Genomic DNA, 20,908 nt, shown 5'->3' on the forward strand with positions numbered 1-20,908 from the left:
AATAGATCTATTCCACAGATGAGAGAGGCGTCCTTTACCCATGTACTACTGCGTTACATGAGATAATCCCTGGCAGCACAGTATGCAAAGTATGTTTTTTCAGGTATTTTTTATACTCTTGTCAAATCAGATTATTACTTATTTAGAATGTTTTAACATTAAATATAAATTTTTTGTGTGTGTGTGAGGAAGATCAGCCCTGAGCTAACATCCGTGCTAATCCTCCTCTTTTTGCTGAGGAAGACCAGCTCCGAGCTAACATCTATTGCCAATCCTCCTCCTTTTTTTTTCCCCAAAGCCCCAGTAGATAGTTGTATGTCATAGTTGCACACCCTTCTAGTTGCTGTATGTGGGACGCGGCCTCAGCATGGACAGAGAAGTGGTACATCGGTGCACGCCCGGGATCCGAACCCGGGCCGCCAGTAGCGGAGTGCGTGCACTTAACCACTAAGCCATGGGGCCGGCCCTAAATATAAATATTTTTAGCATTAATTTTTTAACATTAAAATTGAGAAAAATGTGAGCTTCAGTTATCCTCCCAAAAAATTCTTTTGATACTAACATATAGCTAACTAACTTTATATTAAACAATTAATATAAAATTCCCACTAATATTACATGTTTATTTTTAAAATTACTAAACCACAGTTAAAAATGTCTGATTAAATTATGAAATGATGATTATAAGTCGAAAGAAAATTTGTTGAACAATAATTTACCTGGCAGCTACATTTCCAAATATCTTTTTTTCCCCACAACATTTTAAATCAAAAGATTAAATGACTCATATGTTTTTATTAAAAACAGCCTCAGCCACATTTTCTTTGAAAAAGTACACTGCAGAAAACTAACACAAGAAAGCAAAGTAAAAAGAAATATTGAGTTGTATAATCTATTATCAGCTAACATGTCCAGTACTTGGCATTTTAGCTTAAAACGTATTCTACTCATTTTGAATCCAATTATCATAGCTACAGAAAGAAAAAACTTATTTGTAAAGCAAAGAAGATACATTTTTTACTTAAGATTTCTAGCTATGAAAAAACTAACTCCCTTTCCATTTCTTTCTCCAAGTCAACTTGGATTGTATCTACTGTATCAACTGATTTTACTCTCCAAGCTTACTCTAAAATTATTATAAAAATGCAAATTTTGTTTAAGAAAAAACTAGAAAACACCTTTTTTTTCTATTTTGTTGTCTTCTACTAAAGTCTTATGACCTGTTGATTTAATTTTTAAATTGAATTACTGAAGCCTGTGAGACAGGGTAAATGGGCTCATTAAACATTTAGTTCCAAAAAAGTGGTAGTTAGAAACATATTTATTACTTTTTTCATATTAGTACTCAACCATGAGCAAATGCTCACATTAATTCTTTTCCCCGATTTTTTTTTATTTTTATATATTCCAGGTGAAAAATACCTACCCATGACCCATTGCACCATTAGCTGGTTTCACTATAAAAGTCTTCTGCTTTCTTTTTTTCTTCAATTCTTTCATATAGTTCTGGAATTGCGTATATTCTGCAGGGAAGATCCATGTTCGAGGAACAAAGGTATAATCCAGAGGCCGGGACTTGATCATTCTATAAATTAGAGATAATATGAAAAGTAATTTCTGTTCAAACTTTTCTAAATTTTCTTTCTCTGTGCTACCGACATTTACTATAAGGATTTAAATTCCCTCCATTTCTTCATTTATTGATTCATTCATTGATTTATTCAACAAATGTCTATTAAGCACCTACTATGTGCTAAGCACTATTCTAGACACTGGGGGTACATCAGTGAAAAAAAAGACAAGAATCTCTGCCCTATGTACTAACTTACATATTAGTAGATCAAACATTTATTTGAGTATGTACTATGTGCTAGGCACAGGGGGTATTAAGATAAATTAATATGGTCCTTGCCTTAAGGAATTTACATATAGGCTATTAATTAAATAGAATGTGATAAGTGCAATAAAGCCATATAAAACAAGGTAACATGGAAAGAGTAACTCTGCCCCAGGGGTGGGGGTGGGCAGTAGGAAATGGTTCACAGCCAGGTGCCATTCACATTGCTTCTTCAAAGATGATTTTGAGTCCTCTGGGTCACCCATAAAGAGCAGTTTTTGATCGCCTTTTACTCCAGTGTTTTTTGGAGTTGAACTACTTTTCTGAGAAAACCATGTGAAGTCTCTGAGTTGGAGAGGTTTTGTTTATATGAACTACACATGCCTATACATGTGATTTTATGGCTACAATGTACATCCTGACATTTGTGTATTTGCTACAAATCAGGCTACCTATTTGATACAGAACTCAGGGATAATACTAGGTATAAATGTTCAGTTTTGATTAATCCCAAATGTTAACCATTTTGTACATATCGATTCCCAATAAAAATGAATAAATTAGGAGAAATCTTTAAAAATATTACTATGAAAGAAAATCTGTTTCAAAAAAATGTCTTCTTTATAAATGTATGCAAGTCTTTTATAGAGGAGCAGATATTGTCCCCAAATTAGATTAGTAAAAACTAAAATGGAACCACAGTATACCATATGCACAAAGGGCCTAAATTCTAAGACTAGGGTGTGGAATACATAAGCCACTTGGCTTCCACAACTAGAGGTTCATACGGTTATCATATTTCAAGTGCTCCTTCAAAAGAACCCTGTAAAAAAGTTATGTTTCCACTATAAGAAGGGAAATAATTACCTCAACTCCATCTATCAAATCCAGAATAAGCTAACAAGCTAAATAATGTCAGTACAAAATAGGCTAACATCGACTGGTTTGAAACACACACACACACACACACACACACACACACAAATCTAAAGGAAACACAGTAACAGTGCTCATGTGCTTGTTTTTGTTTCCAATACCTTTAAATGTATTTATTATATTTTTAACAACGATACGAAATTAGATCAAGTTAAAGCTTTAATTAGAACAAGATATTTTATTTATTCATTTATTTTTTTTTTTGTGAGGAAGATCAGCCCTGAGCTAACATCTGTCGCCAATCCTCCTCTTTTTGCTGAGGAAGACTGGCCCTGGGCTAACATCTGTGGTCAGCTTCCTCCACTTTATATGGGACGCCGCCACAGCATGGCTCTACAAGCGGTGCGTCGGTGCGCGCCGGGGATCCGAACCCCAGGCCACCGCAGCGGAGCGTGTGCGCTTAACCACTACGCCACCAGACCAGCCCCGAACAATATATTTTAAAACCCACCATGTAGTATTTATGAATGATACCATTCCTTCACATATATATTTGGAAAAAATCCAAGCACACATATATTCAGGAGAAATACTTTATTCCATTTAGGCAATCTAGCACAAATCGTTTGAAGTAAAAATGTACAGCTTTAAAAGAGACATGAGGCTTTCTTAGGAATTTGAGAATCTAAGATAATTTCTGCCCCTAGCTCTGTCATAGATTTACCAAATGATATTAAACATGTAATTTAGTTAACTCTATTTTTATATTACTAGGTCATAACTTTTTATCTAACAGAAGATTATTTTTTCCTTAAGGAGAATTCCAAGGATTCCATAGAATGGGAAATTGCCTATCTGCAATAGCCTTCTAATGGGTCTACACATAACCCTCTTTCCCCTCCAACCATACAGACTTCTGTCCTCTACAAAGCAGCCAGAAAGATCTTTTAAAAATGCAAACCTGGTCACATTACCAACTTTGTCTCCCCCTCCTCTCCATGGCATTAGGTTAAAGACCATATCCTGAGCAGCTGATCTCTCCCCCATTCCCCATCAATCTCTCTGTGCTCCAGCTACATTTGGCCTTATTTCAGTATCTTGATTATTCATGCTTTCTCCCCCCACATGACTCAGCCCATGCTATCCTCCTGCCCAGAAGGCTGTTACCTACCATCTCCACCTACTCATCACTCATATTTCAGCTTCCACGCCACTTCACTTCCTCAGGGAAACTCCGATGCCTGCCCAAGTTAGAAGTCCTTCACGCTGAACTGATTTAGAACTATGTAGCTCTACTTCATAGCACTTTTCACAGTTGCAATGCAAAGTTGTAAAAGCTCTAAGTCTGCTTTTGATCACCTCATGTGCCCAGAGCCCAGCACAGTGCCTGACATATAATAGATATTCAATAAATGTGTTACATAAAAATAAACAACTTAAATGAAATACATGGCCAAAACTTTACAGAGGTAATTCCCTTTCTCTGAAGTCCATCTTCCTATAACCCCTATGTTATTAAATCACACCACCTACTCAATATCCTAAGCCAGAAACCCAGGAGTCATCCTGGAGACTTCTCTCCTCCTCTCCTTTAATTCTCACATCACAGCAGTTTTCAAGTCCTATCAATCCTATTTCCTTCACATCTTTCAGGTTTACTTTCTCTTCCCCATTCCCACTATCTCTCTTTTGGCTTATTAGATGCTCATTATTTCTCACCTAGATGTCGACCATCATCTCCTCCAGGGCTTTCTCCTTCTAGTCCCAGCTTCACTGAATCCATTATCTACAATAACACCAAGATTATCTAAAACATACTATTGGGGGCTAGCCCAGTGGCGTAGTGGTTAAGTTTGCGCACTCCGCTTCGGTGCCCAGGACTCGTGGGTTCAGATCCCGGGCACGGACCTACGCACCACTTATCAAGACATGCTATGGCAGCTGTCCCACGTATAAAGTAGAGGAAGATGGTCACAGATGTTAGCCCAGGGCCAATCTTCCTCAGCAAAAAGAGGAGGATTGGCAACAGATGTCAGCTCAGGGCTAACCTTCCTCACCAAATAAATAAATAAATAAAGCATATTACTTCTCCACTTAAACCCATTAAATAATGCCTTCTTTAAAGAAATTAAAGAATCAATGATTAAATAAAAGATAATAACATGGCATACATAGCCTGGCCTTTGCATTTATCTCTAGTATCATTTCAGGTTGAGCCTCCCAATACCCTTCACCACCATAGAAACTGCTTCAACTTCCCCACACAAATCATGTTGCTTTAAGACTCCATATATTTTCTCCCACTATTGTCTTTGCCTAAAATCTCCCCACCTTCTTCTCAAACGGTGATCTCCTATACACTTTTCAATATCCATCTCATACTTTAATTTCTCTAGAAAGCCTTTCCTGTCCTCCAAAAAATGATCTCTCCCACCATCTGTCACCACCATACATTGACTCCACCTCTCATGCGGCACCATCAAATTGTATTGTATGTATCAGTCTCTCTCCATTACTAAAATGTGAGTGCCAGGCAGGGACTAGGCCTTAGTTACCTTGTTTACTTCCAAGTTAGCAGTCTCTGGGGCATATAGTAGACATGCAAAAATTATTTGTTGAGTGAATGGATGTATAAATTTACACATGGATGCATACTAATATTTCTTTAATTACACACAGAAGTTGACTAACCTTCCTCTGTGAAAGAGTTCTCTTTTTAAAAAATTTTCTCAATTTATCACTCAACTTTCTTAACCTAAAAAAAATCTAATCAACAGAAATATAAACTGCATAAATTCTGTAGTTAATTCAGTATAACACTTGCGTACCTGTTAACAGTTTTTCCCATGAAAGCAAATTGTTACTCTAAATATTGGTCTCAGAGATAAATATATGTGCATGTATGTCCCTGGCTGGGCACATATACACGTGTCTGTGTGTACGTGTGTGCACACACATACCTACTACAGTGCCTGGCATATGTTAGACGCTCAATAACCAGTATATGAACACACACATGCGCACACACATGGCATATAATGCAACAAATAAGTTCCTGCAAGGTTTAACTGAAAATAAATAAGTATATATTGAATACCACATACTGATAACCTCTTATATTTAAAAGAAAAACTTATGTTGCTAGAGAGACAGTAAGTTTCAGTAAAAAGAACCCTGAGATTCTAGAGAACAGGATTCTGCTCCAGCTCTGCTAGTCACTACTTGCTTGACTTTGTGCAAGATCTTCATGTCTCTGACCCTCAGTTACCTCCTCTGCAAAGTGGCAGAATAGCACAGGGAACTTTTAAGACCCTTCTAGCTCTAAAATTTCTCTCTTTCATCATAATATTTCAAATCAATGTAACATTATGAAAGATAGCACTATAATATTCACAATGTAAATTTCCAACAGGTCTTCTCTATTACAAGAAAATGAAGATTACTTGGTCATATTTCTTGCTAAGAAATCCTTCCTACAGATCTCCCCCATTCCTGGAAAATGGTTGATCCTCTGGAAAATAAAAAGGTAAACATTAATATTCTCATTGACTTAATAAATATATTCATTTATACTATAATACAGTTATACAGTATAATACAATATTACAGTTACATCCATCCTTTGAGTTTAATGTTTAATAAACTGACAATTATTAATGTAAAATATTTAAAATTAAATGACCTATAATGAATTTCTGGAATTAAGGAATCTATGGTAATCAGAGAATAAAATTGCAAACTTTTAAAGAAATCAGAAAACAGTAGGTAGACATTAAAGTTATAATTTTCTGTGTTGAGTAACTGGTAATTCAATGTCCAAATTATTTTTGGTATTCTAGATTTACTATATTCATACAGATAAACACTCCAGAAAAACTGGTGAAAATGGACTTATTTGTTCCCTACAGTCAATTTCACATTACCCTCTAACAGATGAAGAAGACTACACAAAATAGCAATTGTCTAAAATTCCACATATTTGGCTTTTTAGTTTCAGCTTTTCATTTTTTAAATATAAGTTTGTATTATATTCTAAAAATAAAACAATGAAGCTAGATTTCACAAAGCCAACATTACAAGGTATTTCCACATCCTGATCTCTCTCTGCAGTCTATTCCACATCACTCATCTTTAAGCACAACGCAAAAGAACCATCCCAGGAAGCGTTTTCTTCTAAAAATCCTTCCTTAACGATGGAAAGAGGTTCAAAGCTAAACTTGAAAGGATGCAGGCTTCATGCAAAGAGTCAGTACAACTGGATAGCAACAAAACAGGCTATTCGGGTAAGTTAGAACCGAAATTTAATATGTCAACATATTAACCCTATCTAAAGATAGGGAACCTCAGAACCCTATCTAAAGAAAATTACAATGGAATTCATATAACTTTCCAAATGACCAATAATTGGTCATGATTAATTTCCCACCTGGTAATTTTGCAGCTCTGCAATCTTTTCCTGCTGAACCGCAGAATCACACCATATAAGGTTACTTGTTTCATCCTCATCTGGAGTTTTCATAAACCCCATTTCATCTATTACTAAACGAACTGCAAGGAAACAGTTAAGTTAAACCAAAATTAACATACTTTGAAATATATTCATTGTGGAAACATTTTTTGATATATATAAATTTTAGTTCACAGTATTTCATTTGTAAAATATCCATTAGCTATAGGATAACCTTATTTTTAGTTTCACCAATTTGTCTAGGGCCAAATTATACTCAATAGTAACTGAGAACTGTTTTTAGGTTGCACCCAAGATCCTTGGTTTCAATCCTCTGAGATTTAACAGGTACACACACTGCTAAAGAGTTTAGTGATTATTCATAGCACAAAACATACACACAGCTGAGATAACACCTCTATCAGGAAAATGTACTTTTATGGCTTTTTCATGACCTTGGTCTAGTCACAAAAGGGAAAAGGTAAAAATAGCCCCAGATCATCAGACCTATCCTATACTTTCCACCTCCCTATTTCAAATTATTTTTGGCAGTTAAAACCAAGTCAGCTATGTTGACTCGGGATATGAAATAATGAAGCAGAACTCACAGTAGAGATTTGGAGACTGGCCCTCCTATCCGCTCCCAACCCTCCAATCCTATTGAAAAAACTTCATGCTCAGAGGAAAGCTTGTTGTTTTGTGCAAACTATATGCTCCTCTCTAACTTGGACATCATAATGAACATACTGATATTTTTCTTCCAATGAATTTCAAGTTTAGAATAAATGTAAGCAAATACTTAGCATAAATTTTGGCTTTGTATAGATAAGGAGAAATGCCAAAAAGGGATCAATTATCTGAATTTCCTTGGCTCAAGTATGAAACTAATGACCAGACACCCATTGGTCTCAAGTCCTGGGGACTCTTGACTGTTTTTTGGCTGAGGAGAAATAAAGGACTTTTTCTGCAACAGCGCCTAAAAGAAGAGGACAGTGATTAGAGGTGGATGAGGTCTGAGAGAGGACTGTTGAGTGGAAGTTGCTGTTTTCCATGAGAGCCTTTGTAAAACTTGGGCTTGTTCTGAAGGCCCAGGTGACAATGTACTTGGGGAAAGGGCTGTTCCTCTCTCGTCTGCCACAGACCACCATGCAGCTTTGGCGTCCTGAGGGCTCAGGAGCTGCTGTGCCACCCAGAGCTCATAGGGAGGGCACGGGGAATAGCAACACAGCCTGGAAAAATCCTTTCACGGGCTCATAAGCAGAGAACAATGATGAGGCCAGAACAACAGCTCAGGAGCACACCTGTTCCTGAGTACATGAGAGACACTGTCTGGGGCCTCTCAAAAGAACTGGGAAGACCTTGATGACAGAAACGGAACTAGTGCAATTATGGAGGGAGGGAGTGTAATGAGCTACTACAACGTGGGTATTAATGTATACATGGGCCGGTGAGGCTGGGAACACTCAGGTTGCATAACAATGGTAGAAAAGACCCATTTCTTCTTTAGATTCACAAAACCAAATTTGTAAGGTCAGTCATATACAAATCTCTTTTATTATGAAATTCAAAGCTTGGAGAGCTGACAAAGTTAAACTTTAAAGAGAAATACAATGTTGAGTATTAAACTATCACTTTTTTCAGCTAAGCTATTTAATCATATTTTTGTTAGAACTGAAATTTTAAGGATATCATCCTCCACTGCATAGAAAAGAAATTCCTTTAACATGTCAGTACCAAATAGAAGGCTGTTGACAGCTAAGGTCTAAATCCATGCTTTTAAATGTTGGTCTTTTAGGAGCCGTCTTTTGAAAAAGAGATGAAATAATTGCCTCCATATTGAATTTCTACCAAACCAAACTCCTTATCGGTAAAACAGAGATAACTATACAACCATTTTTCTCATATTTCCCTTTATAAAGTTACGTATCCCCTTCTCCAATCTTTCTTGTCCCCATTTAATGAAAATTACCAAAAATACATTCCTCACAAATTCGTCTTACTTTTTTTTTGCCTTGACCCATAGAGCTTTCAGAGGCTGTTCAGGAGTTCTAAAAATAGGAACCCATGCCACAACTCTCTGAATTTTGATACAGAAGACACCTTGATGTTCCTCATTTTAAATTTCAATTCATATTTTATTTAGGCAGCATGATATAGTAAAAAGAACATTGAATTTAGAACCAAATTAATTCAGGTTCAAGTTCCACTTTGCCATCTGTGTGACCTTGGGTACATTACTAACTCTCACCGAGCTTCAGTTTCTTAGACTCTGCCGTAAGGGAATCATAAAAAATAATAATGTGAAATTTCATGATGTATTAATTATAGGACTACCATGAGAACGTACTTCACTATTCCACAACATGTCTACCTGAGGAACTATGAGAGAAATTTCTCTCAAGACTCAGGAATAGAAAAAGTCATATTTCCTCTGAATAACCAGCATGATTTTATCTTCTGGGCTCCGTGCATTCTAAAATTGGTAAGGTTTCAATATTTGCTTTGGTTGCTAGGAAGCTCTGAGTCAAATCCATGCCCATCTCTAACTACAGAGGATCTCATGGAATGTACTTTGTATTCTTGTCAGCCACAAGATTCACCTCATATTACTATCTTTATTTTTCCTTATTTATTTTCTTCTGGCTATTAGCCACTTCAAATTCACTATTAGAGTGAGGAAAGGCAGGGGAAAAGTAAGCAAGGGAGTAACACAGCCTATTTCACAGGGTTATCTGGAAGATTAAATGAGGTAATGCATGTGAAAATATTTAGTCAAGGGTAATAAATAGGATTAATATTAAAACTAGTAGCAGTCAAAGTATTCTACATGAGGAAACAGGTAATGCCAGGGCAAAAGCACAAGTGTCCTGCCTATGGCCTAATTATCTTTCCATTATATAATTCAGCCTGACAAGGGAGCAGTAATTAAATTACAAGAAGCTAGCAGCTGCATATCACTAAGTTAAATAAGGGAAGAGAAAGGTAGCACTTTCTCCATGACACACGGCCAGTTCTCTCTTTCCCTCCCTATACTTCGCTCTGTATTCTCCCAGCAGTCCCTGATCCAAGGCTCCAAGCCTGATCTAGCCAGGAATCTTGCTAAACCCCACTGAGCAGGCTCAGTAAAGAGGTCCAGAACCAGTATGAAGAATGCTCATGCCACTTCAGCCCTGAGAAAACTTCTTGGGAAAGCGAGAGGGAACTGCACTTGATCACTCTCCTTTAGAGCCAGGTTCCTTATGAACCCCACCAGAACCTTCAAAATAAACCAGAGAGTAAGGTAACGCCACCCATCAATCACTTTTACAGTGGTCACCTTCCTCTTCTTTTTTCACTCTAGAAAACACGCTGCAAATAAACCCTGAACCTTTCACATCTCGCCCTTCCACACTAACTTGCTTAAAGTCTTTTCCTCTGAGGAACACTTGCTGGAATAGAGTATCGGGGGATCTCAATTCCAATGAAATAGTCCATTAATTGCTGATGAACTTCGGTGAATTACTGTAAATGGAAATGAGACTCTCAAAGATTAGTAACGGTAAGAATAATTAACATCTATGAGGGTCATATGATTTTCCTCAACTCTTTTAATGCAAAATTATTAAGAAAATGAAGAAGATTATTGGAGTACTTATGGTATTCATAATGAGTTTTGCAATGCTGGGCAAAAGTATCTTAAGTAATTAATTCTTCTTATATATTCTCTACACCACAGATATTACTTACACATAAAAACTAGAATTCTATTAATAAAAAGCAACAGCATCATAAAAAGAATTCTTTAAAGCACAAAGAGAAATATGTTTTTACTCCGTTCTTTAAGTCAGGCTTTCATTGTTTAATAAAAATCTCAAATTTTTCACTTTTCATTTTACATTTAACATTTTAATGTAGTTAAAAAATTATTTACAAAATAATGAATGTTACAGATTAAACAGAATTTTAGCCCCAAGTGAAAAATATATTAGAATGATATAATTCTCCTAAGCACATCTACATTTAAAGATTAGAATTAGAACCATTGGGTTTTAATGTTCACATTATTTTATACTTGATTTAAAAATTAAGTATTAATCAAAATCATATATATTTAATCCTATCACATTAATAATTAAACCTTTTAGTTTACATTGATGTTCTATTTGATTATTGACATGTTAAATATCTCATAAAAAAGAAAATTTTATAGCAGGTCTTTAAAAATCCATTACATTAAAGATAATTATCTCTCTGAATTTCTACTTTGTTTTCAACATCAAACTAGTTTTTCCAACAATTATGACAATCTCATGACTCTGAGAGACCTACCAATTTCAAACTTTGTCCCAGCAACATTTGCTGTAATGGTTCCTTTCTTTTTCTTCTTTCTGACTTTCCTTTTCATTGTGCTTTGATAAGGCAATTCTGTATTCAGATCCAGGGGAGAGGGTCCCTGAATAACTTTAAAAGAAATGTAAGCCAACCAAATATCACTGAAATAACAAAAATTCCATAACAGAGAACACGAATGCCCCCCCCAAGGCAAAATTATAAGTTCTGGTTCTTTAAGAGTCCCCCATTAATTTTTAATTCTTAAAAAAAAATCAGCAGCGATGATCTATAATACATCCATATTTTGTAATGTGATTAAGTCAATCTGCTTACCTCTTTCTTGAGGCAGAGATGGCATTATTCTCTGTGCCGATTAGCAACCACTGTGTGTTTGCTCTCAGGAAAGCTAGAAGGCCCACATTAGTCTAAGTAGGATATGCCTCCAAATCACTGAAAGTTCCTATCATACTATCTGAATGGAATTCTCAGATTTCAGGACACAAGTTATGGGATAAGAAGGTACCTGTAGGGATTTTAAAACAAAGTCATTTAGAAAACAACTTTCATGAAGTTTTTTTTAATATATGCCAATACTATTCTTTTTAAAAGTCAAGGAAGAGTGAAAGTTAATGTATTCAATCAACAAATCTTTGTTAATTTATTAAACCTTATGCAAAATCCCAAGTAATAGGTCCCTATCTTAAAAAGTGCACAGTCTAGAGGAGGAGGTTTTATATACATCACACATCATATTTACACACGATAAATAACAGGCCATCCACAAACAACAACAATATTCACTACAATTTATTGAACACATTATCTTAGGCCACTTATATCACTTAATCTTTCAACAAAACTATGAGGTAGAAGCTTTCAACAAAGCTTTCAACAAAGCTTTCAACAAAGCTTCTACCTCATTTTACAGATTTTACAGATAAGTACATTGAGCTCAGAAAGGACAAATCTTTGCGAAGAAAGTATGTGACAAAGTGGAAATTAAAATTAAAATCTCTCTGATGTCAAAACCACTGCCCTTAACCAGGGCCCCATACAACCTTCAACCCAATGCCTGAAACTTAGCAGTAGTACTGCTTTCAATATGAAACAGTGAAGTGAGTGCCCAAGGAGAGGTCACATGTTGACAGAATGCAGAGAAACGAGATTCCTTTTTAGGGGGTGGGGGAGAACTTTATAAAAGGGACCACATTTGAATTGTGCCTTGAAAAATGAGAATAATTTTGAAAGGCAGAAAACGGGAGAAGTCAGTACTCTGATGATCTCATTTCGGCACATAGAGGAACACAATAAACATTTTTTAATGAATGAACTAATTTGGTTTTGCTATACCCCGACATGGCCTATATTATTCTTCACTTATGTTTTCATTGTGCATGTATGAACCTAGGTATTTATGCCCTGATCACACTACATTGCCCAGTCTATACTATCAACTTTCTAATCTCTCCCTTCAAAGAATCTTTGAGTTCTTGTAAAATGTCTCCAAACACAATGAAAAATAATAAAACCTATCATGATAAACAAATGATATCAACACCTTTATCAGGAGATTATCAGGTTTATTAGAAATTCAGAAATATTCAGAAATTCAGCTACATAAAATGTGACTCATATACATCACCCCAACACTAATTATTAATAATAAGATTCATTATTACAGAAAATTTAGAACTTAATTTGTTCTCAGGCATCATTTTTACTAAAATGATTCTCTAGAATAATTCAATATCAAAACTAGGGAACTATTATTTATTACAGACCAACTATGGGCAGGCACTGTGTTAAGAATCTAAGATATTTTACCTCATTAACAAACCTGAAACTTAGGTATCATTTCCCCCAATTCTCAGATATGGAAATTAAAGATAAATAAGTTAAATAAATAAAGGTAACAGCGTATAAATAGAAAAGCTAGGCTTTGAACCCAATTCTGTCTATCTATTCTATTCACCAAGCCCCACTATTTTCAGACACGGTGCTGATATGTATATAGATATAAAAAAAGTTTGTAACCCTATTGCAGTACATACTGCAAGATATGGGTGTTTTCTGGGAATTCACAATACTTCAAACAGTGAAACCACAGTAAACATCCCTAACCTGATCTCAGCTCCCAATTCTAAGCTGGAAAGAGACTAGATCACTTTTCAGAATAAAAGAAAGGAGTTGTCTAAAGTTCAGTTTGATTTCTTTCTGGAAGTTCTCTGATACCTCAGGAGGTAACTATTTGAGTTTACAAGTCCTTGTCCAACATCTTGTTACTGGAGTAAACAAAGATCCTCTTATGGTAACAGAGTACTTATTACATTGAAAGTAGGTGACAAAGTTAACAAGAGTTTGAGAACAAAGCTTGGCTAACTATACCGACAATAATTTAGCAATTGTTATAGGCTGTAAAAACAGATTTGTTAATTTCTGACTTTAAAAATGAGCCAAATGACTTTGATTTGTACAGAACTCAAAACAAGAACTGTTATCCCTTCCCGCAACCATATAGGAATTTAAAGGCCTTACAATTATTTTATCCATATATATGTTTTACTTAATTCCATTTATGGTTTGGTGAATAACAATAAAAGTGCTTTAACATACTCAAGGACTTCATTCTGCTATCTCAATTCTAATCATTTCACTTTATTTTAAGCAAGAGATTTGAGATGACAGATTGATCACACCACTCAGAGGAGCCATGGTTACCTACTTTCCAAAAGCAGAAAGCATGTTTCAGTTACCTCTGAAATACTTGAAGCCAACAGTTTAAGTTTCGCTGCAAAGTAGAATCACCTGAGGAGCTTTTGAAAATCCTGGTGCCCAGGCTTCAACTCAGACCCAGGTATCAGCATTTTTAAAGCTCTCCAAATGATTCTAGTGTGCAGCCAAGGTTGACAACCCCTGCTGGTAGCACATAACGGCACTGAAGCAACCAACAGTCAATTACAACACATACATATGAAATTGTAAGAAAAAAGTAAAACAAGAAAACTCTTGTAACTGTATAAAAAAGGTGAAATAGGTAAAAGTCATCTATAAAAATCTTCATGTCTAGTTCAACTAAATAAATTGGGAAAAAGAATTAGGATATTAGCGGAAACTGATTTCTAAGACAAAGGAACAATTTTATTTTGCAAATAAAGAAGCCATTTTAAAAAGGAATCAATTTTCCAAAATTTGAAGTGAATGGTAACCTTGAATGTAGAATTTCAAGTGCTACCATGCAAAACAACAGACACACATGACTGAAATAACAAAAATATAATTCCAATGCGTTAGTGCTGGAGTACGCTTTCTTCCAAGTTCTTCCTGTTAAATTTCTACCATCACTTAAAATCCAGATAAATTTCCACTTTTTCCTTAAAGCTTCCTCTGATCATGTCTGAAGAAATTCATTTCTCTCTCTTCCGTTTATCATAGAGACTGTTATTTGTACCCCTATCATATCACCAACAGTAAACCAAGAAGGTAAGCTCTGTGAAGACAGTGGTTTTCTTCTATCTTGTTCACTCCTCCACTCCCAGAGCCTAGAATAGCACCTAACACAGAGCTCAATAAGCTCTTGTTCATGAATTTAAAAATCAATTAATTAATTAACGACAGCTAGGAGTAAGGAGAGGTGGTCATGGGGCTCTGAGAAGCAAATACATATCACTTACAATATAATACGTTCACATTTTTAAGTGAAAAAAGCAAAGTATATAAAAGTTGTCATTTGGGTAAAACAATAGAAGAATATATGGAATACATGCACAGAGTAGCAGTGGCTTGTTGTGGCTGGGAGCAGAGCTAAGGAAGACTCACTTTTCTGTACACCTTTTAGTACCCTGTGCATGTATTATCTATTCAAAAAGTTAAATATACGTGATAAAAGTCTGTATCAACATTATCATGTTGATAACAAAAACCATCAAACTTTGTATTTCATTTAGATGAAAATAATTTCATCTATATGAAAGTATAATATGGTAGAAAGAGCACTAAACAAGAAGTCAGTTCGAATTCTTATCCTTTACTCTGCCACTTACCAGACAGATGACTTAATTTCTCAATATGTAAAAGGAAGGAATTGACTTTTTCCAGCTCTAAAGTCTAAAATGCCAACCAATGAGGATAGCACTGTTGATGTTTTTGTTGACAACAAGATGAAGACAAAACACCTTTTGTGTAAACAACACAAGGGGAACTCAGACCTTCCAGAGCAATCCCCAAAAACCCATGCCCAGGTGAATACTATACATGGGCCTTTTTCATTTGTGTATTTGTATTTGTGAAGTTTAGCTTACCACAGATTACTAAAACAATCTAACAAAAGGTCAGTGGGAACCAAATTTAGAGCTAAGTTGAAAATACGTAAAAAAATATTAAATAAAAATGTAATAAAAGCTGTTTTATGGTGAGGAGGGGAAAGAGAAAGGAATCAATATAAACCAGTACTTACTGCATACTAAGCACTTTCACACAACTTTGTGTATATTTAGTCCACCCAATAAGTGCCCCAGTACATTTTATTCTGATTTTACACATGGGAAATAGACTCCGTGGTTAAGCGACTTGCTCAAAGTCACACCTAATAGGTGACAAGGAAGTGGTTTGTCTCTAAAGCCCAGGTCCTTTCCTATTTTTTACAATACTTTCAAAATTCAGTCTTTAAACATGACATATTGAAGATTTCACAAAGAAGCTTGACTGGAACTATTTTAAAAGCTAGGGAAGGATAGCAAGAGAATCAAACTGTGGTTTAAAATGTGGTTGAGATCACAAAGTTGCATCAGATTGAATTTCTCTTCTTGGAACACCTAGGCAGCTATCATAGCCAGACTGTCTTCCTGTTTCCCCTTCCTGAATGTTCTGCAATTCCACAAATACTGTTATGTATCAGGCACTGTTCTCAGTGAACAAAATGGATAAAAATTTTCTTTCTTTGTGGTGCTTGCATTCTAGTGGGGGAGAGACAAACAATAACATTAAACATATTCAACAACTAAAGAAAATGCTAAGTACTATGGGGAAAAAAAAAACAGAGCTAGTTAGGAGATCAGGAGTGTGGGGGGGAAGCAAGGAGGATTGCAATTTTAAATACTGTACCCAGATAGTCCTCAAAGGAAGGTGATATTTCAAGGAGGGCAATGACTTGTTATCACAAGAGGAGTCAATAAAAATATGTGCACATACGGGCATGTAAGCATGTATGGATGGGAACATGTGTGATGGGGAGGGCGTGCGGAAATGGACTACTTTCTGTGACACTGAACAATCTTTAAGCCCTCCATATGGTTCTTCTTCCTAAATCCAGATATTCTTATGTATGTATTTTCTACATTGATTTTTAAATTATTATTTTCACACTGACATGTAGAACAAACATGTTTTACAATGTATGTACCTAGTTTTATATACTTTTGAAAATGTATCACTTTTCTGGAGGCGGGGGCAGAGAGATCCCAACCCCTCCCTCCACCTTGTGTGCCCAGTACTGACATTAGATTTTTACACACTCCTGATGACTCTTTGGTTCTTGTTTCCTAGCATCACAGTGTTTGGCGTCTAGCTCACCCCCACCCCACTTCCATACTTCCTATCCTATTATGTGACTTTTCAGTTCTCAAAACCCATCAAAAAAATATTTATTAGTCAGGACAGGCTATATATTGTTGTAATAATAAGCAACCCTCAAACCTCAGGAGCTTAAAACAACTAAGGTCTATTGCTTGATCATGCTACTTATCACCTAAAGACTGGCAGGTGTGCTCTGCATATCAGTCACACAGGAACCCAAGCTGTCAGAGCGGCCATCATCCAAACAAGAACCAGTCACTGTGCCAGAGGGAAGGAGAGTTTTGGAGGATCTCACACAGGCAACTAATGACACACAAAACTTCTGCTCACAATTCAATGGCCTGAAGCAGTCACATGACCACAGCCAACAAAAGTCAGGAAGTGCAGTCATATCATATGACCAGTAGGGAAAAAGGCCAGTAAATAACACTAACAACCATCACAGACTCCAACCTTGACTTCTCCCTATTTGAACTCAGCTATCCAGCCCTAGGTACTATTTTCTAGTTCTCCATAGCCCCACTTTATAGTCTTCTCGCCTGCCTGGAAAAAAATAGCTGAGACTCTGTACTAGGTTCAGTCTATCCCTTGGCTTTACACAGTGGATAATTAAACTTCTCTTTCCTGAGCTGCTATGAATTGAAATAAAGATTATAAGGAAGAGGAAGAAGACAGGGAGGAAGAAGAAGAGAAGGATGGGGTTAATGCTGTCACTTATGTAAGACACAGCATGTGGCAGGCACTCTTCAAGGTTTTAACGTATAAAACTCTGATCTTCACAACCCTAAAAGGTGTCCTGTTAATATTATCCCCATAGACAGGTGTTTAAAGAAAAGAGGTATAATAAACAAGGATATTAAAACACAAGCTATAAGAACATTTTAAAATGATAATTCTGCAAATTTGCCTCAAGCTAATCCTCTCTGGATTCCTAAATTGTAATTATCTGATGAAAGACGTTTCTACTACTGAAAAAAAGAATGAAAAATAATAAATATAGCACACATTATATCCAATTAAGCTTTTACTTTCGGGGGAAAACAGTCTCCATACACATAATGTATTATTTTGCAGAGAAGTTACTGCAAGTAACAGTCAAAAATCTATTACTTTGTGAAAATTATCAAAATAGGCAGCCGATTTTTTTATGTGCAAAAAGTAGTATTTCCAAACATTGGGTCACGAATACAATTTTGCCCATTTTTGTGCTATAACATATCATTAAATTTTAGCGCCTGGTCCCCAAACCAAATTTGATATATTATTTTTATTTTCAAAGAAACGATGCTTTTTGTTACATTAAAGTAAAAAACCAAAAGTAAAAGAAACGTGACGTTTTCTAAACATTAAAATTTGAAGTGTTTCTTATTTGTTTTGAATATTATTAGGATTGGATTTAATGTGAGCCCTAGACCAGCAGTTTCTTAAACTTTAATGTGCATACTAATCACCTGAACATTGTTAATTTGTTCAGACTGGAGTGATGTTAAAGGAATATTGTTGAAGTGCAGATTCTGACTCATTAGGTCTGGGGTGGGGCCTGAGAGTCTGCATTTCTAACAAGTTCCCAGGTATGCTGGTCCACAGACCACACTTCGAGTAGTGAGGCTCTAGGAGACCACAGTGTTTAACATTATGCTGATACAAATTTTTTAACTTAAAGCACTTGTTTATAATATGTAAAAATTATGAAATTATAAAATTATTTTAAAATTCATGTAGGTGATGTGAAATTATATATTAATGTTAAAGGGGTCCATGAGTCAAAAAAATAATTTAATTAAATTAAAAGGCTGAGAAATGTTGGTTTAGGGCAGTGATTCACAAAGTATGGTTCCAGGAACAACAGCATCAGCATCCCCTGCAAACTTATTAGAAATGCATATTCTCAGGCCCAACCCCAGAACTTCTGAATCAGAAATTTGGGGATGAGGTCCATCAATTGACAAGCCCTCCAGGCGATTCTGATGTAGGCTAAGGTTTGAGAACCACTGGACTAGAGGGCCAAGGGCCAGTGGCATGTGTGAACTCCAAGAACGTGGGGGACACCACTACTGGAGCCTACTCCCTCCTCACTGGTCTTTTCAAGCAGAGCCATGTGGGCAACTTAGAAATTACCTGACAAAGCAATAAGTGAAGGAGAAAGCATTTGCCAAGCAGGGCTCTGAGCAACTGGAAAGGAAGAAATTTGCTACAAAGGATCTCATTTGCTACTGCAGATAGCCCTGCTAAGTGAGGTTCTGCTAATCTAGAAAAACAATTTACACCCCTTGTTTGAGCCCAAACCAGCTACCAATGCTGACCAACCAAGACATTCATTTTAAAGATAAGCAATCTAGCAAAAATCACTAAACATATGAGAATTAACAACAATCACAAAGATTAAAAATACACCCTCTACTCCCAAGTACTGGGCCAGGAACATGGGAGCTTCATCTGAAAAGGTCATGGATAGCTGAAAAATGGGGGAAAAGGAAATGCAAATGAACATCGACAAGAGAGCAAATACACTGTGGTACACTCATACAATGAAAGTACTATACACAAGTGAAAATAAATGAACTAGAACTACATGATGAATCACACAAACGATGCAGATCAAAAAATGCTGAGGAATACATACAGTAGTATATCATTTACATAAAGTTTCAAATTATGTAAAACAATAATATATGATATACATTGAGGTATAGATATAGATATATAGATACAGATCTCTTATGAATTAATACATATGAAATAACAGTGTAAAGAACTACATGGAATGATAAACACCAAGTCTGATCCTCTTGAGAGAAAGAGGGAGGATGCAATAGCCAGCCCTGTTCTACAGAAAGTGAGCACCTATGTTCTTATACATACCAAAGATGAAATTTTTAATATAAAGAATGAATACACCTTTATCATGTTTTAGCCTTTTGAAATAATATGTAGAAATAAAATAGCCAAAACACTTTTGTTTGAACCATTCTATGTCTCCTTGAAACTACTGTGTTCTAAGTCACACGGTTGGAAATTCAGGTCCAATCCTGACTCATAAGCAATGTGAAGTCACTGAAAGACAATAAAGAGGAGTAATATAATCCAAATTTCTTTTTGACAGATTACACCAGCAGTTACTGTGGGGGCTGGATGCGAGAGGGCAGCAGCGGAGACAGGGAGTCTTAAGAGGGTGTTGCAAAAGTCCAGGAGAGAGATGGTAAAAGCTTGATCATGAATAGAAGCAACACACACAAGGAGAAAGAATACTACTACTACAGAATAGCAACAGAACTTGGGGATCAAGAAGGAAAAAGTAATCTCAGATGACTTGCAGGTTTCTGGTCTAGGAGAACTAGGTAGAAGATGGCACCATTCATCAAGAGAAAGCCTGCAGGAGGAAGAGCCACTTCGACACGGAAGATGGTTCAGTTTTATACTTGCAGAAGGGCACAGATGGAAAAAAACAGAAGATAAAACAATAGAATTAGTGATTATCTGAAGATAAGAAAAACTTTTACTTTTATAAATAAAATGCTTTTCATTAAACTCAAAGCATAACTGCTCCAATTTCTGTGCTCTCTGCCAAGAAATGACAACAGATTTTCAAAATGCCCAGCTGCCTGACTGGTGAACAAGTGACATCACCCAAACAACAGTCATCACAGGAATACATTGGCACCACTCCCGTGTGTACAAATTAAAAGGGTTTTCAGAGAAGCTACTTACTCTCTGAACATAGAAACTTTTGTCTCCCTCTCTCAGACTGGGTAGATTCTCAAAAGCTAGATCTGTAGTGTGTTCTAGACCTAAAAAACCATTTGATCCACATCTGAAAACCTGATAGGGAGCCAAGTGTGACATTATATAAGAATAAACAGAAGAAC

General features: G+C 36.0%; 1 protein-coding gene across 4 annotated transcripts in view; it reads right to left on the reverse strand.

Annotated features, from left to right (window-relative positions):
- TTLL7 (tubulin tyrosine ligase like 7) overlaps nt 1-20,908 on the reverse strand; it is a 136,737-nt gene that overhangs the window by 83,853 nt on the left and 31,976 nt on the right. For 3 of the 4 annotated variants that reach the window (XM_058538388.1, XM_058538385.1, XM_058538386.1), the window contains 5 exons: nt 11,805-11,994; nt 11,469-11,600; nt 7,140-7,261; nt 6,157-6,224; nt 1,427-1,585 (listed from right to left, as the gene is read on the reverse strand). In XM_058538388.1, the coding sequence (XP_058394371.1) occupies nt 1,427-1,585; nt 6,157-6,224; nt 7,140-7,261; nt 11,469-11,600; nt 11,805-11,829 (506 nt within the window). In that variant the 5' untranslated portion in view covers nt 11,830-11,994. The remainder of the gene's footprint in view (nt 1-1,426; nt 1,586-6,156; nt 6,225-7,139; nt 7,262-11,468; nt 11,601-11,804; nt 11,995-20,908) is intronic. The other variant, XM_058538387.1, reaches the window with a different exon arrangement.

Source organism: Diceros bicornis, chromosome 4 (assembly GCF_020826845.1).
Source record: "Diceros bicornis minor isolate mBicDic1 chromosome 4, mDicBic1.mat.cur, whole genome shotgun sequence".
NCBI lineage: Eukaryota > Metazoa > Chordata > Mammalia > Perissodactyla > Rhinocerotidae > Diceros > Diceros bicornis.